The 21,029-nt window shown below is 47.5% G+C and overlaps 1 protein-coding gene across 4 annotated transcripts in view; it reads left to right on the top strand.

Annotated features, from left to right (window-relative positions):
* Positions 1 to 263: 263 nt before the first annotated feature.
* UBE4A (ubiquitination factor E4A) overlaps positions 264 to 21,029 on the top strand; it is a 47,542-nt gene continuing 26,776 nt past the window's right edge. The window contains exons 1-8 of one of the 4 annotated variants that reach the window (XM_056543016.1): positions 264 to 337; positions 3,407 to 3,561; positions 4,533 to 4,708; positions 8,423 to 8,542; positions 18,797 to 18,949; positions 19,053 to 19,212; positions 20,290 to 20,492; positions 20,831 to 21,022. In XM_056543016.1, coding sequence (XP_056398991.1) covers positions 3,441 to 3,561; positions 4,533 to 4,708; positions 8,423 to 8,542; positions 18,797 to 18,949; positions 19,053 to 19,212; positions 20,290 to 20,492; positions 20,831 to 21,022 — 1,125 coding nt within the window. In that variant the 5' untranslated portion in view covers positions 264 to 337; positions 3,407 to 3,440. The other 3 variants (XM_056543018.1, XM_056543015.1, XM_056543017.1) reach the window with 3 other exon arrangements.

Here is a 21,029-nt window from a genome sequence, read left to right as displayed (position 1 = left end):
CCCCATCAATCCTCCTGTGCAGAGCATCACCCCCATCATTCCTCCCGTGCAGATCATCACCCCCATCATTCCTCCCGTACAGATCATCACCCCCATCATTCCTCCCGTGTACAGGCTGAGTCTAGTGCACAGTATACCCTCGCAGTCACCAGCACACGGCTCTCCGGCCTCTATATCCTCAGAACAAGCAGTGTGTCCCCTGCAGCACAGATCTATACTGACACAAGCCCCTCCCCTTCCCATGGTCACATGATCTCCTTTAACCCATTCCGCTCCACATCCCTCCCTCGCACCTTTGCGCTGAGGGCGGAAGCGGAAGTGTCAAGAAGGTAGAACGGTGAGTCAGAGGCTGTGCGGTCTGTGCCTGTGTGTAGCGACTGCTGCTGTGTGCGCCATGTGTGTACGGTTCTGCGCTGTATATGTGTCATGTCTATAAGACGTCCAGAATGGAAGGGATGGATTTGGCATTTGCTTTATCTCTTGCTGACATCACTTACTGCTCGTTATGTTCTTACGTCGGACTGCAGGAGAATCTGCTGCAGGCTTTTAAATAGTTAAGTTACAAATCCAGCTCCGCTACATCCTGGTGACGTCATCGCCGTCTGTCCTATGTTTGATGTGGTGTCAGGTGCAGTGACTGATCGTCCAATCACGTGTTACTATAACTCCCCCCCCAGCAGATACTTATGCTGGGAGTTGTAGTTTTGCAATAGCTGGAGGCACCCTGGTTGGAAAACAATGGATCATGTAGAGCAGGGGTCTCACACTGGTGGCCCTCCAGATGTTGCAAGACTTGAACTCCCAGCACGCCCATACATGCTCAGACAGCGTCTGCTCCACCTAATGGCTGTTGGGAATGCTGGGAGTTGAGGTTTTGCAACATCTGGAGGGCCACCAGTTTGAGACCCCTGATGTAGCGCAGTGTTCCCCAACCTGTGGCTCTACAGCTGTTGCAAAGTCATGGCATGCTGGGAGTTGTAGTTTTGCAACAGCTGGTGAGCAGCTGGTTGGGGAACATTGTAGTAGAGAATCTTGGTTGTATTTGTATTATAAGAACCATCTCTTTTAATCATATGTTCACATAATGCGAATCCATTGCAGAAAATCAGTGTCATATCTGCATTGTGTGAACATACCCTAAGAAGGAATCCTCTAATAAGGCTACGTTCACACTGCTGGCTGTCTCCGGTAATGTGAAGTCCACTATTTTAGGATCGAGAAAAGCCGAAGAAAAAATAGTCCTTGTACTGTCTTTTTCTCCGGCTTTTCTCTCCAAAACTAACAGTGGCTATTGAATACAATGGGGTCCATCAGGACCCGTTATTTGCCGGTATGCTCCGTCAAAATTACGGCTGGCAAAATGCAAAAAATAAAAAGAGGTAGTTTGACGGCCAAATTTGCCGGAGCTTAAGGGCAGTGTGAAAGGGGCCTAAGGGGGTTGTGCATAGTCCTCCTGTAGTTCTGTCAGACAGGCTGTTCTCTATGGAAACTATAATATTAATCTTTATATAACAGCACCAAATAGTTCAGAGGTAAATGTACAGACGGAATCAGGTGTAACTGACACAAGAAGTGAGGGCCCTGCTCCCAAGAGCTGACACTCTATAAGAGGGATGGGATTTGGTGCTGGTTTTTATGACCCTCCTCATACCTTCTTGGATTGAGTATATAGCTCAAGGGTGTCCAACCTGCGGCACAACCACTGTCGCTAAACTTTATTCCCAGCATGTTGGGAGTTGTAGTTTGCATCAGCTGGAGACAGCCTGTTTGGAAGACACTGCTTAGGGACAAGGTTCTTTTTGGGATCTGACAATGATCAGGATCAAATATGGAGGCCTCAGGGTGAACGCTTCGATGCTGCCTTTGCTTTGGAGCGACACATTGCCTCAATGGCTGGTGCGATTATCTGGGGAGCCATCCCTAGAGCGATATGAGGGACACTAACAGCTCGGTGATATGTGCAGGACATCCTGCGGCCACATGTGTTGTCTCTCCTGGCAGGGTGTCTGACTGCCATATTTATAGCTGTCCGCGATATGAGGGACAATAACAGCTCGGTGATATGTGCAGGACATCCTGCGGCCACATGTGTTGTCTCTCCTGGCAGGGTGTCTGACTGCCATATTTATAGCTGTCCGCGATATGAGGGACAATAACAGCTCGGTGATATGTGCAGGACATCCTGCGGCCACATGTGTTGTCTCTCCTGGCAGGGTGTCTGACTGCCATATTTATAGCTGTCCGCGATATGAGGGAGAATAACAGCTCGGTGATATGTGCAGGACATCCTGCGGCCACATGTGTTGTCTCTCATGGCAGGGTGTCTGACTGCCATATTTATAGCTGTCCGCGATATGAGGGACAATAACAGCTCGGTGATATGTGCAGGACATCCTGCGGCCACATGTGTTGTCTCTCCTGGCAGGGTGTCTGACTGCCATATTTATAGCTGTCCGCGATATGAGGGACAATAACAGCTCGGTGATATGTGCAGGACATCCTGCGGCCACATGTGTTGTCTCTCCTGGCAGGGTGTCTGACTGCCATATTTATAGCTGTCCGCGATATGAGGGACACTAACAGCTCGGTGATATGTGCAGGACATCCTGCGGCCACATGTGTTGTCTCTCCTGGCAGGGTGTCTGACTGCCATATTTATAGCTGTCCGCGATATGAGGGACAATAACAGCTCGGTGATATGTGCAGGACATCCTGCGGCCACATGTGTTGTCTCTCCTGGCAGGGTGTCTGACTGCCATATTTATAGCTGTCCGCGATATGAGGGATAATAACAGCTCGGTGATATGTGCAGGACATCCTGCGGCCACATGTGTTGTCTCTCCTGGCAGGGTGTCTGACTGCCATATTTATAGCTGTCCATCGGCAAAATGTCAAAAAGGAATGGTGACATACAACTTGACATGATTTTGATGACACATACTGGCCCAGATTTATCAAACTGTGTTAGGGAAAAAGTGGAGTGATTTCCCCACAGCAACCAATCACAGCTCAGCTTTCACTTTACCAGAGCTCGTTAGCTGAGCTGTGATTGGTTGCTGTGGAAAAATCCCTCCACTTTTCCCCCCAAACAGTTTGATAAATCTGGGCCATTGCGTATATATTCTGGAAATGGAATAAATGTCAAAATAAGAATATGTTTCGCTCTATAGGCCAGTTGGGAACCTGTTGGGCTGCATGTCAGCATCCCTTTTTGACAGGATACCGCTATACAGCCGGACGAGTCCTGGAAACATAATGGGAATATCTGGGGTACAGTATGTCAGTCATTCTTTAGAGGCAGGTTTCTTTATAATGGAGGCTGTTTACTCATCATCAGAGCTAAAAATAAAGGTAGAACTACTGTCACTACCATGAATCTAACCATGCTTGTGTCACATCTCGACAGATTACGTGCTACATGGAACCTGCTGCTTAGTAAAATGACGGATCAAGAGAACAACAACAGCATCTCAACAAATCCATTTGCTGCTCTTTTTGGGTCTATTGCAGAAGCTCGGCAGTTTGTCGCTGGTCAAAAGGAGCAGCTGCGACAACAAAATGGCAAGTAAAATGAGGAGAGGTTAAAGTGGGGGGTCCGGGGGTAAAAATGCTAAAATATCACATGTGCATTTCCTCACTGTTCCCCAGCTGCTTCTCTGTTTATGATGTGGCACAGAGGGGGGGGGGGGGAAGGGTGAGGAATGAAGGGGCACAGGGGGAAACCAATGGTGGCATTACAAATGGGCCTAACAGTCACATTTGTAATGCTGACACTGGCATCACGTCGTGTGTCGTAGGACGTGTGATACGTGCAATTGGCAGTTCAGTGCAGGGTGTGTCACCAAACTATGTAAACCAAAAAAAGGTGTCCTCAACATGAAAAGTTTGTTGGAAAGTTCTGGTATAACTAAATAGCCAACTGGGTGTTTCCAACAGGGGGCGTGTGTTTGACCCTGTCAGGTTTGATTGCATAGACTCAATGGGGGAGATTTATCAAAACCTGTCCAGAGGAAAAGTTGCCCATAGCAACCAATCAGGTTGCTTTTTTTCATTTTTAACAAGGCCTCTGCAAAATGAAAGAAGTGATCTGATTGGTTGATATGGGCAACTGGATGGGTTTTAATAAATCTCCCCCAATTTGTATACGGACATGACCTCATCTGGTAACACCCAGTTGGCTATTTAGCCATATATTTCTAGCAAGAATAACATAGGAACGGCACAACAGAGAACTTCATTAAAATATATTCCAGAATAGTTATTTCATGGAGAATACAAGGATTTGCCTGGGTCCTTTTTAAATATATGGCAAAGTTTGTTTTTCAACAGTAGAACTTGAGACACCTTCCCCTACGAAAACCATTTAACCAGGTTCCATTGTGTGAATGTGCATTGTAAGAAAGATTATGTGAACGTTACTTGTGCAGCGTTCTACATTACACACTGATTGTTCTCTTTTGTTGCTCTTTGTGTTAACGGGGCCTTATAAGAATTGTCCAGCAGTTAACTGGTCATCTCTTTGACCTGTGTAGACTATGCTGGGGAAAGTCAGGACGATTCTGACAACAGTGTCTCAGAAAGCCTGGATGACTGCGATGACTCTGTAGCAGAAATAAGTCGCTCGTTTCGCTCCCAGCAAGAGATATGTGAGCAGCTGAATATAAACCACATGATTCAAAGGATCTTTCTCATCACGTTGGATAACAGTGAGTATTATTGGATTCCCCTCTTACCGTTATCACAGTCATGGACTGTATTTATATTCCTCCTACCTTACTTAATACAGTAGAATACAGAAGACCATCCCTATATGCAGACCACATATTATGTGAAGGATTTTATGACCGCCCCCATAGAAGAACACTTTCCAAAGCAATGTTCGGTGGCCTTCTCAAAGGGGTTTCAACATATTTTAATGTACACTGCTCAAAAAAATAAAGGAAACACTTAAAGGGGTATTCCAGGATTTTTTTTTAATTTGACTATGCTACAGGAGCTGTAAAGTTAGTGTAGTTCATAATATAGTGTCTGTACCTGTGTGTGACGGTTTTCTCACAATTCTTATGTGATTTTCACTCCAATATTTATTTTTATCAGCATACAAAATGACTGTTGTCTCAGATTTTTCCCAGCTTGCAATGCGGCCGAGACCTGACTTACTAGTCGGCTGATGACAGGGAGCCTGTCTGCTTCAATGGGTGGAGGGATCGCTTGGTGGGAGAGAGATCAACTGCAACAGCTGTAGGCACCCTGATTGAAAACCACAGGTCTTTTGTTTCAATGGGTGGGGTGGCTGATGTGTGGGAGGGAGGAAAATGGAATTGTGGGATTTGTAGTCAAAAAAAGAAAAGTCAAACGGGAAATACAAGTTCACAAAAAGCTAGCCACAGTGTTATGGTAATCTCACAACATAGCCATTTAGCCCCAAGACAAGCGCAGATCCTTCCTAAGCATGTCCATTACTGTCTGCTAGGTACGTACTAAAATCACCTTATGGTGGAGAACCCCTTTAACACAATGAAACTCAGTCAATCACACTTCTGTGAAATAACACTGTCCACTCAGGAAGAAACTCTGATTGGCAATCAATTTCACATGCGGTTGTACAAGTGGAACAGACAACAGGTGGAAATTATAGGCAATTAGCAAGACACCCCCCCCCCAATAAAGGAGTGGTTCTGCTGGTGGTGACCACAGACCACTTCTCAGTTCTTATGCTTCCTGGCTGGTGTTTTTGTCACTTTTGAATGCTGGCGGTGCTTTCACTGATAGCATGAGACGGAGCCTCAGGTAGTGCAACTCATCCAGGATGGCATATCAATGCGAGCTGTAGTAAGAAGGTTTGCTATGTCTGTCAGCGTTGTGTCCAGAGCATGAAGGCGCTACCAGGAGACAGGCCAGCACATCAGGAGACATGGAGGAGGCCGTAGGAGGGCAACAACCTAGCAGCAGGACCGCTACCTCCGCCTTTGTGCAAGGAGGAGCAGGGGGAGCACTGCCAGAGCCCTGCAAAATGACCTCCAGCAGGCCACAAATGTCCACTCAAACAGTCAGAAACAGACTCCATGAGGTTGGTATGAAGGCCCAACGTCCACAGGTGGGGGTTGTGCTTACAGCCCAACACCGTGCAGCACGTTTGCATTTGCCAGAGAACACCAAGATTCGCAAATACACCACTGGCGCCCTTTGCTCTTCACAGATGAAAGCAGGTTCACACTGAGCACATGTGACAGAGTCTGGAGACGCTGTGGAGAAAGTTCTGCTGCCTGCAACATCCCCCAGCATGACCGGTTTGGCAGTGGGTCAGTAATGGTGTGGGTGGCATTTCTTTTGGGGGGGGGGGGGGGGGCTGCACAGCCCTCCATGTGCTTGCCAGAGGTAGCCTGACTGCCATTAGGTACCGAGATGAGATCCTCAGACCCCTTGTGAGACCATATGCTGGTGCCGTTGGTCCTGGGTTCCTCCTAATGAAAGACAATGCTAGACCTCATGTGACTGCAGTGTGTCAGCAGTTCCTGCAAGAGGAAGACATTGATGCTATGGACTGGCCGCCCGTACCCCAGAGCTCAATCCGATTGAGCACATCTGGGACATCATGTCTCGCTCCATCCACCAACGCCACGTTGCACCACAGACTGTCCAGGAGTTGGCGGATGCTTTAGTCCAGGTCTGGGAGGACATCTCTCAGGAGACCATCCTCCACCTCATTAGGAGCATGCCGAGACGTTGTAGGGAGGTCATACGGGCACGTGGAGGCCATACACACTACTAAGCCTCATTTTGACTTGTTTTAAAGGTGTTCTCCACCATAAGGTGATTTTAGTATGTACCTGGCAGGCAGTAATGGACAGGCCTAGGAAGGATCTGTGTTTGTCTTGGGGCTAAATGGCTATGTCATGAGATTACCATAATACCGTGGCTAGCTTTTTGTTAACTGGTATTTCCTGTTTGACTTTTCTTTTTTTTTTTTTTTTTACTACAAATCCCATAATTCCATTTTCCTCACCCGACCCATTGAAACATAAATGAGTTTCATCCATTCAAAAGACCTGTGGTTTTCAATCAGGGTGCCTACAGCTGTTGCATTAGTTGCAAATTGATCTCTCTCCCACCAAGTGATCCCTCCACCCATTGAAGCAGACAGGCTCCCTGTCATCAACTGACTAGTGAGTCAGGTCTCGGCCGCAACCTGGGAAAAATCTGAGATAGTCCTGGGCGGTATACCGGTTCATACCGAATATCGGTGTGTTTTTTCTGTACAACATGAATTTTTCCCTATACCGCAATATTGGTCGGGTGCCTTCCCCCCCCTTCCCCAACCCTGCACCACCCCCGCGAATAAATGAACTATGAGCCGCAGCGTGCTGTCCCAACATCGGGGGACTAATCATGTTACCCGTAGAGGCTGCTCTCCTTCTCCTCCTGTGAGCTGCAGGCGCTGGAAATGAAGAAGTTGTGAGCCACGGGCGCTGGAAATGAATGAGTTGTGAGCCACGGGCACAGGACTTCTGTTTGGAGAATGGAAGCTGTCACCTCCCCCTGCAAGCGCTGAAAGCCAGTGGGCCATGGGTGCTGCAGAACTGCTGATCAGAAGTTCTGCAGCGCCCGTAGCCCACTGGCTTTCTGCGCTTGCAGGGGGAGGTGACAGCTTCTGTTCTCCGAACAGAAGTCCTGCGCTCGCGGCTCACAACTCATTCTTTTCCAGCGCCGCGGCTATGGGTTGATTTGATTTCCATTGATAATTTTTGTGGGATTTTGTTGTCAGCACATTCAACTATGTAAAGACAAAAGTATTTCATATGATTAGTTCATTCATTCAGATCTAGGATGTGTTATCTTAGTGCTCCCTTTGTTTTTTTGAGCAGTGTTTAAGTTCTTGGAATAATAGTTGAAAATACATGTTTTAGGTGTTTTGTTAAAAAAAAAAAAAAAAAAAAAAAAAGGCCATTGGGTTCTAGAAATCTTTTCTTACCTCTGGTATAGTATTTAAAGGGAAACTGACAGGCTGTTAACCCACACTAAACCCAATATATAGTGAACAGCTTATGTTTACTTTATCTTTACACTCACTAGGATGTGGGAGCTGCAGGTTCTAATGTCCAAGTGAAGTGAGAGTAAAGATATTTGCATGTGCATCAGAAGTAAAGCACTAAATATTTAGGAGGCAGGGAAGCACAGCGAGCCAGCTCTCCACCTCCATTGTGCAGAGAAGATGAAACAGGAATTATTTTGCAAAAACTTCACCATTTTAAGTAAGTGACTGCTCTTTTTACTGCTGTTCACCCTCAATAAATTGTGTTTAGTGCGAGTGAACAGCCTGTCAGTTTCCCTTTAAATACTATACTGTTCTTTAGAGAACTGTTCTGTTTCGTCTGTGTATATGTTACTACTCTAATTTATACGTTTGATGACATTTTTATGTCCCCCAGGCGATCCCAGTATGAAGAGCGGGAATGGCATACCCCAGCGTTGTGTGTATCTGGAGGAGCTTGGCTCTGAACTGGATGGGCAGGACTGGTTAGATATGGATAATGTAGAACAGGTAGAGTACATGACATTTACCCAACATTTGTCAGTAAATTTGTAAAAAACATAGAAACAAGAAATTCACTCACAGATAACAAGGAAGTTCAGTGAGCAAACAATTCTGTCACCAGTCATTCCAAGTGGGGAGGCTGGTCTAATACAATCTTTAGCTTGTCGGCAGAACCATAGAACAAGAAGGGACGAGTGGGTCCAGTGACCATGCCCAATAAACATGTTATTAACCCCTTAAGGACCAGGCCAATTTTCACTGTAGGACCAGAGCGTTTTTTGCACATCTGACCACTTTAAGAATTAATATCTCTAAAACGCTTTCACCAAATATTCTGATTCTGAGATAGTTTTTTCGTGACATATTCTACTTTATTTTGGTGTTAAATGTTCAGCGTTATTTGCATCCTTTTTTTTTTCTTTTGAAAAATCCCCAAATTTCATGAAAATTTTGAAAATGTAGCATTTTTCTAACTTTGAAGCTCTCTGCTTGTAAGGAAAATGGATATTCCAAATAAATTTTATTTTTATTCACAAATACAATATGTCTATTTTATGTTGGCATCATAAACTGGACATATTTTTACTTTTTGAAAAAATTAGAGGGCTTCAAAGTAGAGCAGCAATTTTAAAAAAAATTCATGAAAATTGCAAAATCTGAAGGGACAGATGTTACAGAACTACAACTTACAGCATGCCTGGGCAGTCTAGGCATGCTGAGAGTTGTAGTTTGGCAACATCTGGAGGGCTACAGTTTGGGCACCACTGTAACAGTGGTCCCCAAACTGTGATCCTCCAGATATTGCAAAACTACAACTCCCAGCATGCCCAGACAGCCTTTATCTGTCTGGGCATGCTGGGAGTTGTAGTTTGGCCTTCCTAGTGGTTGCCATAGTAAAGATCACTTTACTTTCACTTTCATTCACCCCCCCCCCCCCCCGCCCACGTCGCTTCCCTACCTGAGCAAGGATCCAGCAGTTTCCAGCGACGATCAGCTGTTCCCAGGCATCTTCTCCTCCAGGTACCGACCTCCATCTTCTCCCCATGTTCGCTGCGACATCCAGGGGTGGCCTCGGCAACCCACTGTCCTGCTCTGCCATTGTTCAGAATCAGTTTTGACCAATGGCAGGGGATAGGAGGAGATCACATCACTGCGACCTCACTCCTACCCTGCAAGATGATCGGGGCTGTCACTGACAGGTCAGATCATCACTATTTTCCAGGTTATCGGGTCACCAGAGACCCGATCAGCCCGTAATAGCAGAAAATCGCATGTCTGAATTGACATGCGATTTTCTGCGATCGCCGACATGGGGGTGGGGTGTCTCAGGATCCCCCTTGGCGTTTGCCTCGGACGCCTGCTGAACGATTTCAGCAGGTGTCCGGTTTCGCAACCCGCCCGGCGGTGAGTACGTGCCTGGCCCTTAAGACCCAGGGCGCAGGGACGTACTCATACGTGCCTGGTCCTTAAGGGGTTAGGGACATTAGGATTTTTCATTTTTGCATTTTTATTTTTACCTCCTCTCTTTCTAATAGTCATAACGTTCAATTTCTCTATCGGCTCCATTGGGGGACACAGACAGTGGGTGTATGCTGCTGTCTCTAGGAGGTATGACACTATGGTAATAAAAAAAAGTCGGCTCCTCCCAGCAGGATATACCCGCCTTCAGGCCCTGAGCTAATCAGTTTAAGCTTAGTGTCTGAAGGAGGTGGACATGGTCTGGAATTCTCCAGACCAGTTCTTCTGATTTTTTGTTTTCCTAGTATAGGAAAGGTGTTTTTTGTTTTCCTAGTATAGGGACGTGTTAGTTTTTATTCCTTTTTCTTTTCTGTTTTCAGGTGGGGACTCAGGGACTCCGGTTCCCTGTTTCCCCATTGCGAGTAAGGGGGCACAGACATTGCGTATATGCGTTGTTCACCCCCCCCCCCCCCCGCCAACGGTCAGCGCCTGGGTTGGTACCTCATGGGTCCAGGTCCCCCTATTTCCCTGCTCGCCTCGCTCGCGCATAGCAGCCAGGCGTGATGCAAGTAACTAAAGCTGACTGAAGACGTCACTGAAGACTCCATTAGGTAAGTTCTTCTGACTGAGGTAAGTACTCCCCCCCCCCCCCCCCCTCCCCTTTTTTCTTCTCAGGTGCGGACTTGCAACCTGTTTTTGGCCCACCTTTTCAGGTTTTGAGGCTGGCTTACTGGGGATGGACTTTTATTCTGGACTTTTATTCTGGGGGAGCAGTGGCATCTGAGGGGGCATGTACTCTGTTTTTCACTGGGTGTGTGTGTTACTGTGATTAGACCGCAGCGCCTTATATGCGGCTGACAGCCGCGGCGCTGGTACGGGCCGGGCGCTCTCTGCGCCGGCCTACTTTCGCTTTCTCTGGCAGTGCCTTATATGCGGCTGACAGCCGCGGCGCTGGTACGGGCCAGGCGCTCTCAGCGCCGGCTTACTTCAGCTTTCTCCGGCAGTCTCTGCCGGCGTATTGGCCGTCCGCTCTGTTTCCCCGAGCGCATATACGGCTGACATGTGCGCTCGGGACAAGGAGCGGATGCCATTACAGCTTCTTCTTGGCCTGTCTTTAGCTCTGCCCACAGGGCAGTCGGAGCCCTTCAGAGGCACACAATAGCCTCCAATCAGCACCTTTAGCACGAATTTCAGTCAGAAGGGGGCCAATTAGTTAGTGCCTCTGCTTCAGGCACGCCCCCTCTACTATTGGCTGGCCTGTTTCTCACACTAGCTGCATGGAGCCGTTCTCCTCACTGCAGCTGCCAGGGGACACAGACTAGGGTGAGAAAGTTCCTGTCTTTTTTTCTCATAATGTCTGTACCCAGAGCTGTTCCTCCCTCTAAACAGAAACCTTGAACGTCAGTGACTTATTTTGTCTGTAAGCACTGTGCTACCAAGATGCCTGGCTCTACCGAGCCCACTTGCCCTGCCTGCTCCACTGCTCCCCCAGACACCCTGGTACCCCCTGATGCCCTTTCGGTTCTGGTGGGTTCAGCCGCTCCACCAGCCTGGGTTTCTTCCCTGACTCAGTATATAGCTGACTTGACCCAAGTCTCCCGTTCGGTGGCTGAGGCCTTCAGGGAAGTGATGTCCGCCTTGAAGGGGTCTTCCCTGCGCAGGGCCTCTGAGAGGGCCCGCTCCTCGTCTCCACATACTTCACGCTCTCACAAGCGTACTAGGGGTGCCTCGTCTGACTCTTCCATTGAGTCTTCAGATAGACGTGAACGTTCCCATTGTGGATCCCCCCCCGTCATCTAGGCACAAACGTCGCTCGTCCAAAGGACGTTCTCGGAGTCGCCGCTCTGCCACGCCAGAGCCGCGTACCCGGTCAGGGTCGCCCCCCTCCAGGACTGCCTCTACTCGTTCACATTCTCCTGGTGGACGAGGCTTCCGAGCCGGCATCTGACTCAGAGGACCGCTCGGATTCAGTTAAAACGGTGAACTCATTGGTGACAGCCATAAGAGACACCTTTCACTTAGAGGACCCAGGATCTTCGGATGTCGCTCCAGGAGTATCCTTTCATCGTGCTAAGCCAGCACCTCAAAGGTTCAGCTCTCACACTGACTTTGACGACATTCTGGAATCTGCATGGAAACATCCAGACAAGAGGTTCCCGGGAATCAAGACGCTTAAAGAACGTTATCCATTTGACAAGGACTTTGTCACTAAGGTGGTTTCCCCTCCCTCAGTGGATCCACCAATCTCCCGGATCTCTAAGGCGACTACTCTGCCTCTGGCAGATGCCGCTGCCTTCAAGGATCCCACGGACAAGAAGGTAGAATCCTAAGCGAAGTTTGCCTCTGATGCAGCTGGCTCTTCTCTTCTTCCCATCTTCGCCTTGACATGGGTGTCCAAGGCTCTGTCGGAGTGGTGCCAAAAGCTTCATCAGGATATCTTAGCGGGATCCCCCCCAGAGTATCTATCTGCTCTGGCTCTCCAATGCTCTAAAGCTGGGGACTTCCTGTGCGCAGCTTCCATGCAGTCAGCCCGTTGTTCTGCCTTTGCTGTGGGTCACCTAGCGGCTCTCCGCCGCTCTATGTGGCTTAAAGCTTGGAATGCGGATGCCGCTTCCAAAAGGTCTCTCACTGAGCTTCCTTTTACGGGTGGCCGTCTTTTTGGCAAACGCCTTGATGAGATTATCTCTGAGGCAACCGGAGGTAAGAGTTCCTTGTTACCTCAAAATAAGGCTCGCCCTACTTCCCAAAGGAAGTCCTTTTCCTTTCAGTCCTTTCAGGCCTTTGACTCCAGCAAAGGGTCTGGGCAGGTGCCCTCGCGGGCCAAGAAGGCTCCCTCGTTCCGGGCACGCCCGTCTTGTTAGTCGGACTCCAACCATTCCGGACGTTTTGCGCCCAAATCAGGCAACCACAAACCCACTTCTGCATGAAGTGAGGCCCCCACCCGTGGTTTCTTCTTGGGTGGGAGGTCATCTCTTACTTTTTCGAGACATCTGGACCTCACACATTCAGGACTCTTGGGTCAGGGACGTGGTGTCCAACGGTTACCGAATCGAATTCGCCTCCCTTCCGAGGGATCGCTTTTTTTCGATCCCGGGCCCCCGGTCTCCTTCTCTGGCGAAGCACTTTCGAGCGGCTCTCCAGTCTCTGCTTCTCCAGGGGGTTATCGTTCCCGTTCCTCCAGGGGAACGGTTTTGGGGTTTCTATTCCAATCTTTTTGTGGTTCCCAAGAAGGACGGTTCTGTGCGACCAATCCTAGACCTCAAGCGTCTCAACCGTCATCTTCTTATCCGCCACTTCCGAATGGAATCTCTCCGTTCGGTGGTGGCGTCCCTGGAACAAGGGGAGTTCCTTTCATCGGTGGACATCAAGGATGCCTACCTCCCATGTGCCAATATTTCCAGGCCATCGTCGGTACCTCCGCTTTGCGCTTCCGGTGGGGCATTTTCAATTCGTAGCCCTCCCCTTTGGTCTAGCCACGGCTCCTCAGGTCTTTACAAAGATCCTTGCGCAAGTGATGGGCCTGTTACGGTCGAGGGGAATCTCGGTGATACCCTATCTGGACGACCTTCTCATCAAGGCTCCAACCAGAGCCCAGACTCTGGAGAATCTGGACGTCACTCTCCACACTCTGGATCGCTTCAGGTGGATGGTAAACCGGGACAAGTCAGTCCTCCGTCCTACCCAGTCTCTAACCTTCCTGGGACTTCGATTCGACACGGCCTCTGCTCGAATTTGTCTCCTTCCGGACAAAAGTCTGGTGCTTTTGTCGGGGGTCCGCTCCCTTCGGACCCAGGTCTCAGTGCCCATCCGCACTTGTATGGAAGTCCTGGGTCGGATGGTGGCAACTATGGAGGCCGTACCCTTTGCCCAGTTTCATTACCGCCCCCTTCAACTGGCGATTCTCTCTCGATGGAACAGGTCTCCTCTGTCCCTCGATCGTCAGATTATTCTCCCTCGCAGGGTCCGTCAGTCTCTGCTCTGGTGGCTCCGCTCCCCCCTTCATCTCCAAGGGCGGTCATTTCTTCCCCTTCACTGGCAAGTAGTCACAACGGATGCCAGCCTGTCGGGCTGGGGCGGCGTGTTCGGGGATCGGACAGTTCAGGGACTGTGGTCTCCCTGAGAGACCCTTTTTCCGATAAACATATTGGAATTACCGGCGATTCTTCTTTGTCTTCTTCATTGGGAGTCCCGTCTTCAGTCCCGTCCTGTCCGCGTCCAGTCGGACAACGCCACGGCTGTGGTGTACATAAATTGACAGGGTGGCACTCGCAGCTCGACAGCCATGGCCGAGGTGACCAAGATTCTCACCTATCGGAAAGCAAGGTTCCGGCCATTTCGGCGATTCACATTCCGGGAGTGCTCAACTGGGAAGCGGACTTCCTCAGTCGGTCCTCACCCGACCCTGGCAAGTGGTCTCTACATCCAGAGGTCTTTGTGCAACTCTGCGACCTCTGGGGCATTCTGGATGTGGACCTCTTCGCGTCCCGGCACAATCGGAAGATCCTTCCTTTTGTGTCCAAGTCCCGGGACCCTCAGGCTCTGGCCATGGACGCCCTAGTGATTCCTTGGGCGGGGTTTGCCCTACCCTATCTGTTCCCTCCCCTTCCGCTCCTTCCCAGGGTGCTGAGGAAGCTCAAAGCAGAGGACGTCCCCGCCATTCTGGTAGCTCCAGATTGTCCTCGAAGGTCGTGGTACGCCGACGTAGTCAGGCTCCTGAACGATGCTCCACTGCGCCTTCCGCTTGTCTGGACCTGCTCTCTCAAGGTGCTCTTTGCCACCCCAATTTACAGTCGCTGTATTTGACGGCGTGGCGGTTGAGACCGCAGTTTTGAGGGCCCACAGGTTCTCTTCCCAAGTCATTCACACCATACTCAGGGCTCGTAAGCCCTCCTCCGCAAGAAATTACCACCGTACTTGGCGGTCTTATTTTCGTTGGTGTGAAGCTCAGGACTTCTCCCCGGTAACCTTCTCGGTTCCCCGTCTTCTCTCCTTTTTGCAGTCGGGGTTGGAACTGGGGTTGTCTCTCTGTTCACTTAAAGGTCAGGTTTCGGCCCTTGCTGTTATATTCCAGCGGCCCCTGGCTTCTAATTCTCATGTCCGGACCTTCCTTCAAGGAGTGGCGCACGCTGTTCCTCCTTATCAGTCACCCTCTCCCCCTTTGGACTTGAATTTGTTTCTGAGTGCCCTCCAGGGCGCACCATTTGAGCCCCTTAGAGAGGTGTCTCTCCACCTCCTTTCTTGGAAAGTGGCATTTCTTGTTGCTATCACCTCCATCCGGAGGGTGTCTGAATTGGCAGCTCTTTCCTGCCATTCTCCGTTTCTGGGATCCACCAGGACAAGGTTGTTTTCCGGCCAGATCCTTCCTTTTTGCCTAAGGTGGTTTCGGCCTTTCATCTCAATGAGGACATTGTCCTCCCGTATTTTATCTTGCTCCTTCTCATCCTAAGGAGCGCTTACTACACAAGCTGGATGTAGTTCGGCCTGTTCGGTCTTATCTCTCCATCACTTCTTCGTTTCGTCAGTTTGATTCCTTTTTCGTCCTCACGGAAGGTCGTCGCAAGGGACAACCTGCTTCCAAGGCCACCATTTCTCGGTGGATTCGGTCCGCCATTTCGGAAGCCTATCGCTGTAAGGGGAAGATTCCTCCTTTCAGGGTTGTGGCTCATTCTACCCGTTCTGTTGGGGCATCCTGGGCTATCCAAAATAGAGCCTCGGCCTCGCAGATTTGCAAGGCGGCTACCTGGTCGTCTTTGCACACTTTCTCGAGGTTTTACCGAGTTCATACTTTCGCATCGGCTGATGCTAGTCTGGGTCGTAAAGTGTTGCAGGCGGTAGTGGATCGGTCGTCTGCCTGACTGCTTATCTGCCCACCCAAGGGACGGCTTTGGTACGTCCCACGGTCTGTGTCACCCAATGGAGCCGATAGAGAAAAGGAGATTTTTGTTTACTTACCGTAAAATCTCTTTCTCGGAGGATCCATTGGGGGACACAGCTCCTGCCCTTTTTGGGATTTCCTTGGTACTCTGTCATAGGGTGTGTTCAGTTATGTTTTTTCTTCTAGTTCTCGGACAGTTTTGGGTTTTTCTTTGACCTGTTGGTCTCCTCCTATTGCTCCTGAACTTAAACTGACTAGCTCAGGGCCTGAAGGCAGGTATATCCTGCTGGGAGGAGCCGACTTTTTTTATTACCATAGTGTCACACCTCCTAGAGACAGCAGCATACACCCACGGTCTGTGTCCCCCAATGGATCCTCCAAGAAAGAGATTTTAAGGTAAGTAAACAAAAATCTCCTTTTTCCACCTACAGACCAGCTATGAAGATCTGTTTTTTGCTCCACCAGTTGTACTTTGAAATTACATGACTCATTTTTACAACAAAATCAACGGAAAAAAAAATAAAAAAATGTTTAGGGGCAAAATTGACAAAAAAAGACATTTTGCTACTTTTGGGTGTTTCCATTTCTATGCAGTAAAAATGACACATTATCTTTATTCTGTAGGTCTATAAAATCAAAACGACACCAAATGTATATAGGTTTTGTTAGGTCCTGGACAGAAGCCGGAGGGAAGATAAGGATTGTCTGGTCCAATACGCCGGACGAATCCATGGCAGGGCTTTGAGCAGGAATGGGGAGAGGGCCCGTTCAATACAAACCCACAGTTTAGCATTTGTATGGTGGAAACTATCAAGAATCCGGACAGCCGAGGCTGCTAGATAATAATAGTAAGGATCCGGAAATGCCAGTCCCCCCTCCCATTTCGGCCTAGTCAGGGTGCTCTTAGCAACACGAGGGCGTGAGTCTGACCAGACAAAATTGGTGAACATAGCTGTGAGGGGCGAAAGAACGCGCGGGACAGTGACATGGGTAGAGTTTGAAAGAGGTACAGGAGGCGGGGGAGGAGGTTCATTTTTAAAATGATACAAACGGCAGAAAAAGCGATCAGCACTTCCAGTATAACGGCTGGTGGACACTAATTGTTATGCACTGAGGAGAGTCCTCCAATGTATACGGAGCACCGGCTGCCCATACTCGGTGCTTCCAACCCCCTATGGATAGCAATCCACAATACAGGCACAAGTTCTGCAGGATCTCCTGGCGTCCAGCTTTTATATGTCGCACCTGAAATAAAGAAGTTTGCACCGTATCTGAAGTCCGGTATCGTGAGTGATCCCCCTTTCCTTTCACTTTCTTGTATGAACTCATTTTAAAAATATTTATGCGTCCTATCCACGAAAAATCCTTACGATCCCACTTCCTCAAGTCCCCCTTAAATTTAGTGATCAAATTCAGGTCTACTACCAGAGTGAGATCTCGTGGTATCCGAACACCTAGGTACGTAAATGAAGTGGGATGCCAAGAAAATGGGGTACACAAGCTCTGAACCATAAGGGGGTCAAGGGATACATTCATCGCTACACTTTTAGAGCAGTTAATTTTATAATTGCTAAGTCCTCCAAACTCATCCAGGACCGCCAACAGAGCATGGAGAGAGGACTCTGGTGCAGAAATGTACATGAGTAGATCGTCTGCAAATGCAGAGCATTTAAAGTGCATGTTTTGAAGAGAAATCCCTTGTCCGGATGAGCTTGGATGGCCTGCAGCAAATGTTCCATCACTAGGACATAAAGGAGTGGGGACAGGGGACAGCCCTGACGGGTACCATTCCCTATAACTTTTTTTTATTTTTCTGTATATAGGGATGTATGAGGGCTAATTTTTTTGCGCCGTGATTTGTAATTTTTATGGGTACTGTTTTGTTTTGCTTTTTATGGGACTTTTTGATCGTCTTCTGTTAAAAAAAAAAATTAAAAAATTCTGCTACATGAAATCACCAAAAATCTGCAATTCTGGACATTTACGCTATTGACCGTGCAGTTTCACTAACATTATTTTTTATTAGTTCAGACGGTCATGGCACATGTTTATTTTGTTTACATTATTTTATTTGAAAAATGGGAAAGAAGGATGATTAGAACTGTTATTAGGGAAGGGGCGTATTCATATATATGAAAATTGCTGGTGGATCCAGCATGTCACTCAGTCAGAGGCCATATGCCCAGCAGAGGTGAGTGAAATGAGTGTTAGGGTCCCATCTGAAATAAGGCTACCTCTGCGTGGTGGATGGGGGACACGTTTTGATCAGAGTGCACTAAGAGTCTCCATTTTTTGACCAAGAGTGCTGGTGCAACCTTCTTTTTTGTATACTATGTATGTATGTGTGTGTATATGTGTGAATATATATATGTGTGTGTGTGTATGTGTGTGTGTGTGTGTGTGTATATATATATGTATGTATATATATATATAACCATTTTTATCTTTTATTTTTATTTTTTTATTTCTCCATTGGTGATGGAGGCAGGTAAGAGATCCTCCACCCATTCTCTCAGTTGATCAGGACCCTGCCATTTTGCCACGGTGGTCCCGATCAGCTCCCTAAGCTAGCCAGTAATGCTTTTTATCTGTCTGAGAGGTTAATGCCAGTTTGGCATTAGCCGTGGATCCTTGTTGCTGATAGCAAGCAGGACCCACCTGGAAAAAAGCGCTCTCGGCTTCTGAGTGCCCCATACACAACAAGAGTGGGACTAGGGCATACATTTACACCAAATGTCCTGAATGGGTTAAAAGTTAGTAAACTATATACCATACACAATAAAATATATAATGTACACAAACTGTAATGTAATAAACATCTTTTGGTACAATTAATACCATAGAAGGTCATTTATTACAGCCTTGGGAGTATTTTGATAAAAGTTTACATGGACAATAGTTTATGAATTTTAACATTCTGATTTCAGGCCTTGTTCACACGACTTCTTCTCCCTGAGCCTGGAAAATTCATGATTTGTATGACATCCTCGGGGGCACCCAATTTGTCTGCAGAACGAGATGCAGGGGAAAAGCATATAGTTCCATTCCTTTTCTCTTGTTTCCAGAGGGCTAAGAAAGAGGTAAGAGCTTATTTATGCCTTGGGCAATTATACGATACATAATACCTTTTAGGCTGTGCCCTTTGTTTTATAACCTAATGTGTGTGACTTATTGTCTTCACAGGTCACTAAAGTGCCAGAGAATCTACTGCCGTATGCAGTGCGCTGCAAGGCTTTAACAGTCTCCAATTCACGCACTGTTCTTCTTACACCAGAGATATATCAAGGGCAGGATGTCCCGGCTCAAGTAGTGGACCTCATGCTTGAAGGTCTGCGTGGAGCAAGTAAGTCTCTATTAAATTGAAGTCTCGTATGAAGCGTCAAGGAGCAGTTATTAAAATGATCTGATCTGAACAACACTCATCACCTATCTGAAGGATGGGTGATGATCAGTGGGAGTACATCTGCTGGAACCAATACCAATCATGAGAACAAGGGTCCCGGGCCCTTCTGTTTGAATAGAGCAGCAGTCATTGACCTCTTTTGGTCTGACAAAGGTAGCTGAACCCTGTACCTGCCGCTCTAGTCAAACGGTGTGACGCAGAACCCCATTTTCTGACCTTCAAGATTTGGACCCTCACTGTACACACACTCCTCACCTGTCCTGTGGCCTAACCTAAGTCACCACAAAACAGATCTCATGTAAGAATAATGGGGGAGATTTATCAACAACTGTCCAGAGGAAAAGTTGCTGAGTTGCCCAAAGCAACCAATTAGATTGCTTCTTTCATTTTTGAGAGGCCTTTTCAAAAATGCAAGAAGCGATCTGATTGGTTGCTATGGGCAACTCAGCAACCTTTTCCTCTGGACAGATTTTGATAAATCTCCCCCAATGTCACCACTTCTAATTTACTTTATGGGGGATATTTATCAAAACCTGTGCTGAGGAAAAGTTGAACAATTTCCCATGGCAACCAATCAAATTAATTATTTTATTTTTCAGAGGCCTTTAAAAAAAAAAAAAAAAAAAAAAAAAGTGATCTGATTGGTTGTTACGGGCAACTGGTCAACTTTTCGACTGCACAGGTTTTGCTAAATCTTCCCCTTCATCTTTATTTCGTACTGTATGCGCTTTACTGCCTGGAGTTTACTAACGATAGACACCTGAGCAATGTATTCCTCTGCCGTAAAAGTTTTTTTCTCCATTACTGCTGCTGTAGTTCCCACCCATTAAAAAAATAAGTCCTTTTGGAAACCACATTAACTACTCCACACCTATTGTGTATGCACAACTATGTAAATGCACGTTTAGAATTTAGTTGTATTTCTGTTATAGATTACCAGAACAGAACCCAGTTCATATGTGGACTAGAAATAAATCCTATCAATGTGTTAACCTTTGTTCAATTCTTCTGTTTCAGATTTTGATGAGGTAGTGGAATTTTTGGAGGAGATAATTGAAGCCCTCTTGGCTGATGAGGAGGTGCACTCGTTCAGCGAAGTTTTTCATCCTGTTTTTGATGTGATCCTGGAACGTATCAAGGACTTGGATCTTTGCCAGATATTGCTCTACACTTACCTTGATCTCCTCCTGTATTGCACTCGTCAAAAGGACATTGCAAAGGTGACTTGCCTTTTTCATAGTAGATCTCAGGAAGTGTCAAATACAGGTGCAGAAAAATGTCAGTTTCTCCCTTTAGGTGTGCATTCACACGTACGCAGATTTGATGTACAGGATTTTCTGCACAGGATTTTCTGCTGCAGATTTCAGTGTAAACTAAATGATTGAGCACAGCAGTTACAAATCCTGTGCATCAAATCTGCTCAGGATCCTGTATGTGTGAACGTACCCTAAAAGGGTATTCCGGCCTTAGACATCTTATCCCCTATCCGAAAGATGTCTAAGGCTGGAATACCCCTCTAACTTGATAACAGGCTTTCTAACTTGTGTGCATTTTACAGGTTTTTGTGGCATACATCCAGCCTCAAGATCCATCAAATGGATACCAGTATCAGAAGACATTGTTGGGGGAGATCCTTAGTATTTCCTGCCTTCTGCGTACCCCAGGAGTAGTAGAAAATCATGGTTACTTTGTGAATCCCTCACGCTCCAGTCCTCAAGAGATTAAAGTGCAGGAATCCAATATACATCAGGTATTGT

This window comes from Hyla sarda, chromosome 10 (assembly GCF_029499605.1).
Source record: "Hyla sarda isolate aHylSar1 chromosome 10, aHylSar1.hap1, whole genome shotgun sequence".
In the NCBI taxonomy this organism is placed as follows: domain Eukaryota; kingdom Metazoa; phylum Chordata; class Amphibia; order Anura; family Hylidae; genus Hyla; species Hyla sarda.
Note: the sequence above shows the minus strand (reverse complement) of the source record. Positions and strands in the feature narration are given on the sequence as shown.